Source organism: Merops nubicus, unplaced genomic scaffold (assembly GCF_000691845.1).
Source record: "Merops nubicus isolate BGI_N331 unplaced genomic scaffold, ASM69184v1 scaffold22344, whole genome shotgun sequence".
Classification (NCBI taxonomy): domain Eukaryota; kingdom Metazoa; phylum Chordata; class Aves; order Coraciiformes; family Meropidae; genus Merops; species Merops nubicus.
Window position 1 is genome coordinate 1 of NW_008605190.1, and position 4,402 is coordinate 4,402.

Here is a 4,402-nt window from a genome sequence, read left to right on the forward strand (position 1 = left end):
GGCAGAGGATTGCTTTGTGTCCAGCACTAGCTAACGAGACAGAGTCCCTGAGAAAGATAGATGCTAAAACATTTAATTTTGCTAATATCAAACTTAAACTGTTCTGTCTTAAAGTCTTAGGGAATGCTCACTGCTTAAAAGCACTAAGTAGCAAGTTATTCTTATTAGCCAAAGTGATTGAATGAAGATGTTTTAAAATATGATATTCTTAAGTTTTGTTTTTACAACTGCAAGTGTGTTTTGAGGGCTGTGTTGAAGAGTTGAAGCCTGGAGTATTTTAACAGAAAACTTCCTGTTCTGGATAGTTTTTCATTCTGTAGTTGTATAGGACTTACTCTGGAGTATTGAAGTGCCTCTTCTGAATCTGTCAAAAATGATTCATAGGACATCCCATGAAGCAGTTTCACGTTTGCCTCTGGAGTACTTTTGTTCCACTGATCACCAAATATTTAAAAATCTGAGCAGAAGAAATAAAGGGAATTAGGAGTGATGACAACTCATCAAAGGAGGATGTATGAGGACTAGTGAGAGAGGGAATTGCCGTGCAGAAATGTAATAGAATACTAGAGAATAGGAAGTTGGGCATTATTACTTACATTTCAGTGTAATATGGGACCATAATCCAGTGAAAGACAATTTACATGATTGATTAAGATTATACATTTGTATTGATATGCAAAATTTCCTCCTGAGATGGCATTAAACAAGATTGTAACAGAATTCAGGGAGGAGAAGTTTATGTGACTGAGAGAATACCCAGTGCTAGGTGAATGAGCCCTCATTTCAGAACACAGTCCAGTTACTGACCATTCTGGAATGCTAATTTATTTGGCACAGGTAGAGAGGTGTATTTGTGTGTGTAAATACCTCTGTATCCACACACAGAAGCATACAGGCACTTCCCTTGGGTTCCTCTTGGATTTACACCACGTGGGAGTTGGGATGCTGTTCACCACCAGGAACTAGATAGTGGCTCAGATCAGGCTGCTGGTGTTGCCAGATGCTGAAGTTCCTGCTCTGTAAATATTTCCAGTGGAAACTTTTGACCACAGACACAGATCTTCCTCTGTACCCTAAAACCTTTTAAAGGAAGAAAACATGCAAGATGATCTCTTCTTTTGAGAGCCTTGCAAAAGAAAGAGAAAAGAAACAAAATAGGTTGTGGTTGGTTTGTTGTGGGTTTGTTTTGTTGTTTTGTTTGGGTTTGTTGTTTTTTTTTTCCTGAGGATGACCTTGTGGTTGAGAAGCATCTTGGATTCCTTCCAGGTAGACTGTAAATGTTTTCCAACTTGTTCAAAATATTTGTGGGAGTCCCTAGTGGCTCTTGCAGGTGGCTTCTTGTGCTAGTTATGTTCCCCCAAGCTCCTGCCCCCCCATCCCACTGTGGGGGGATGTTAGAAAGAGCCTTGGTGCTGTGCAGGCACTGCTCAGTGGTGCTCACAACATGGGTGTTACCAACACCCTTCTAACTCCCCACACAAAGGCTCTGCACCAGGAGCCTGCCATGGGAAATCAGCTCAGCCAGACCAGATACAGTCACTTGTTATTAACAGACTTGCTATCAGCAGAGGGGGAGGGATCCCTAGAGTTTGGGTGTGTAAGATATCTGGGATTGTAGCAGAACCTAGAATACTTTCCCAGGCACTCTGCGTGTCAAAAGAGTTGAAGAACTACTTTTAGATAAATGTACTTCAGGAAAAGGATGATCCAATGCTTCATCTCAACTGAATATTTATCATGCCTTCCCAGCAAATTGTGTGAGGCTTTTTTAGAGGAGAAAGAGCATTACTGACAGGAAGCAGGAGAAGATGAAGGAGGGTCAGCGTAGAGAAAAGGACCTGGGCTATTGGGTTTGCCTCCCAAGGCTTCATACCCTGATATCATCAAATGACAATAAATTTCTTTTTCTGTTTGTCTGTAAAAACAAGACACCACTGCTGTTCTTGTCCTCAGCATCTGGAGTTAGCACTAAGGATATCCAACAGTTACAGGGATTCATTTTACACCAGTGTGAATTTCATTGACTACAAGTGGACTTCTAGATCAACATTAAACTTACACCTCTGGAGACAATTCCAGAGTGGTTATAGCAGTAACTGAACTCAGGCCTCACAGACCTTCCTGGGTACAGAGGTTCTCAACCTTTCCTTCACTATGGACCCCCTTTAAATACTTTTTGTGGCTGTGGACCAACAAGACTTAATTCAAGATTCAGAGCACTAGACTGCATCAGATACTTATTTCAATTTTAATTTTTTTCAATTTCAAATTCATTGAGGGGAGGGAGCTGTGGGAAAAGGAGGTGCAGTGCTTGTCATGGGCCAGACCAAATGTTTTGGGGCTGGATGTTCCCCACCCCTGCTTTAAGCCTTCCTGAACCCCCTGAGATGACATCGCAGCCTCCCAGGGGTCTGCAGACCACAGGCTGAGCATCACTGTCCTGAGAGGTGTTCCCTTGCTCTTTTCTCCTCTACATCATTACAACGAACAGACTTTGCACCAGCCTTCTGGAGTAGTGTAACTTTATTTTATCTTTTGGTTCTGCATTTCACTTTTCCAACCTCAACTGTCTGCTCAGAGAAGCTGGAAGGTTTTGGAGGAGTATTAAATTGTCTTGATATTCACAATGCTGGACAGGTCCTCACTGTTCCATGTGTGCTGAATTAAGCTGAAGGAGCTGACTTGTCTTTGTAGACCTGTGAGTGGTATTGGAGAGAGACTGATGGACATTTTGCTGTCACGTGGACCCTGGGCCAACATGTTGTCATCCTTCCCTGGAGCTGGCTGCTGCCAAACTGATAGTTCCCCTCACAGTCCTGTGGAATATCGGATTTATCAACTAAATGACTTGAATTAAATGAAATTAGAGATCATCCCTTTGCTATCAAATCCCATTACTTCCCTTAAGATGGCTTAAGAATTGAAGTGTGAGCGGGATCTACCCCAAGATAAAGTGCAGAGCTGGAGACACAGGGAAAGGAGAGGTGACGTAAATGGATTGCTGTTAGCTTTTAGGCAGAAAGGAAGGATGCTAATGAGTTGGACAGTCTCAGGGAAACTTTAATTATGCCGTGTATAGTTCCTCAGACAGCATTCAAGCACACTGTCAACTTTAAGGTCTGTCAGAGGATGTTTAATGTAAACAGATGGTTTGTACAGCACTCAGAGGATCATCTGCTCCTGCTTTGGTTGCACTCGTACTGCTGCTCGTGGTTAGGAAGTTAAGCACTACACTGCTCCTGGAGAAGGGTGTACCCTCTTAGAGAGAGGAACCTTTGGATCTGTGCAGCCCACATCAGTGTGAGCTGTATACACTGCTATTTTTCCATTTATAACATTCAGAGGAAATTTAATCTCTTAGAGCATCAGAGAAGGCAGAATCTGTGTTCTTAACCTGGTGCAGGTATCTCATGTAGAAGTGGCAGTTCTGACATTCCCTTTCCTTCTCTCTCTCCTCCACCTTCCCTGCAAGGCAATGCTAATTCTAAATTTCCATTGGGGGGGTTCTTCTTGTACCTCTGAACTTGTTGGGATAAACATGACTTCTCAGTGTTATAACACTCTTAATTCATAGAACTTTGCTTGGGGCAAGAAAGGAAGGAGGAGCAATTATGACCCTTCTTGTTGGTTTGGGGTTTGATCAGATACTTTTCAGCAAAGTGCATGGCAGCTGACCAAGATAATGATACAGTGCTTTCCTTTTTACAGTTTGAAGATAAATCTGATGCAGTGTTTGATATTACAGAAAAATGTAAGTATTTAAGTATTTCTATTTATTTATGTAAGTCCATAGTTTCACAGAATGTTTCTTGGAAGTATCACTGGTGCTGAAAAACACTGGCCTGCCCTTCTCATAGCCCTTGATACTCCTCCCCTCCCTGCATTGCCTCCCTCACACGTGTTACAGATGAGATAAACTGTTAGTGTTTTTTCTTTCTTTGGTTATTTTTACTCAGTTTGGTTTCTGCTTCACTGTGCAGTGAGTAGGACAGAACTGCTTATGTCAGCAATGTTTTGTCAGTAACATTGGCCCATGAAGGCTTAGAGTATTCAAGGAATTGCAGCATCAGACAGATTAGCAAAGGACACTTACACTTGCCCTTTGTTACACATAAAGCTGGTGAATTTTCTGATCTTTTTTTTTTTTTTTCCCCAGGCAATGAAATTCTGGATGCAGAAATGTCTGAAGACACTGACCACAACTTAGCACCAGCCCTCGACAGCATATCTTATGGAATACAGAACCGAGCAGGGTCTGAGAACTCACTGCTGGATGATGATGAAGATTATTTTCTCAACTCTGGGGATCTTGCAGGCATACCTGTTGTTGGGAGTGACAATGAAGATGATCAAAATTTCGCTCCAAAAGACACTCTCTCTTCAGCACTTCATGATGAAGGCC

The 4,402-nt window shown here is 42.1% G+C and overlaps 1 protein-coding gene across 1 annotated transcript in view; it reads left to right on the forward strand.

Annotated features, from left to right (window-relative positions):
- The first annotated feature begins 4,179 nt into the window (after positions 1-4,179).
- The window catches only part of ZMYM4 (zinc finger, MYM-type 4), a 26,725-nt gene continuing 26,502 nt past the window's right edge, over positions 4,180-4,402 (forward strand). The window contains exon 1 of the mRNA XM_008939274.1: positions 4,180-4,399. Coding sequence (XP_008937522.1) covers positions 4,180-4,399 — 220 coding nt within the window. The remainder of the gene's footprint in view (positions 4,400-4,402) is intronic.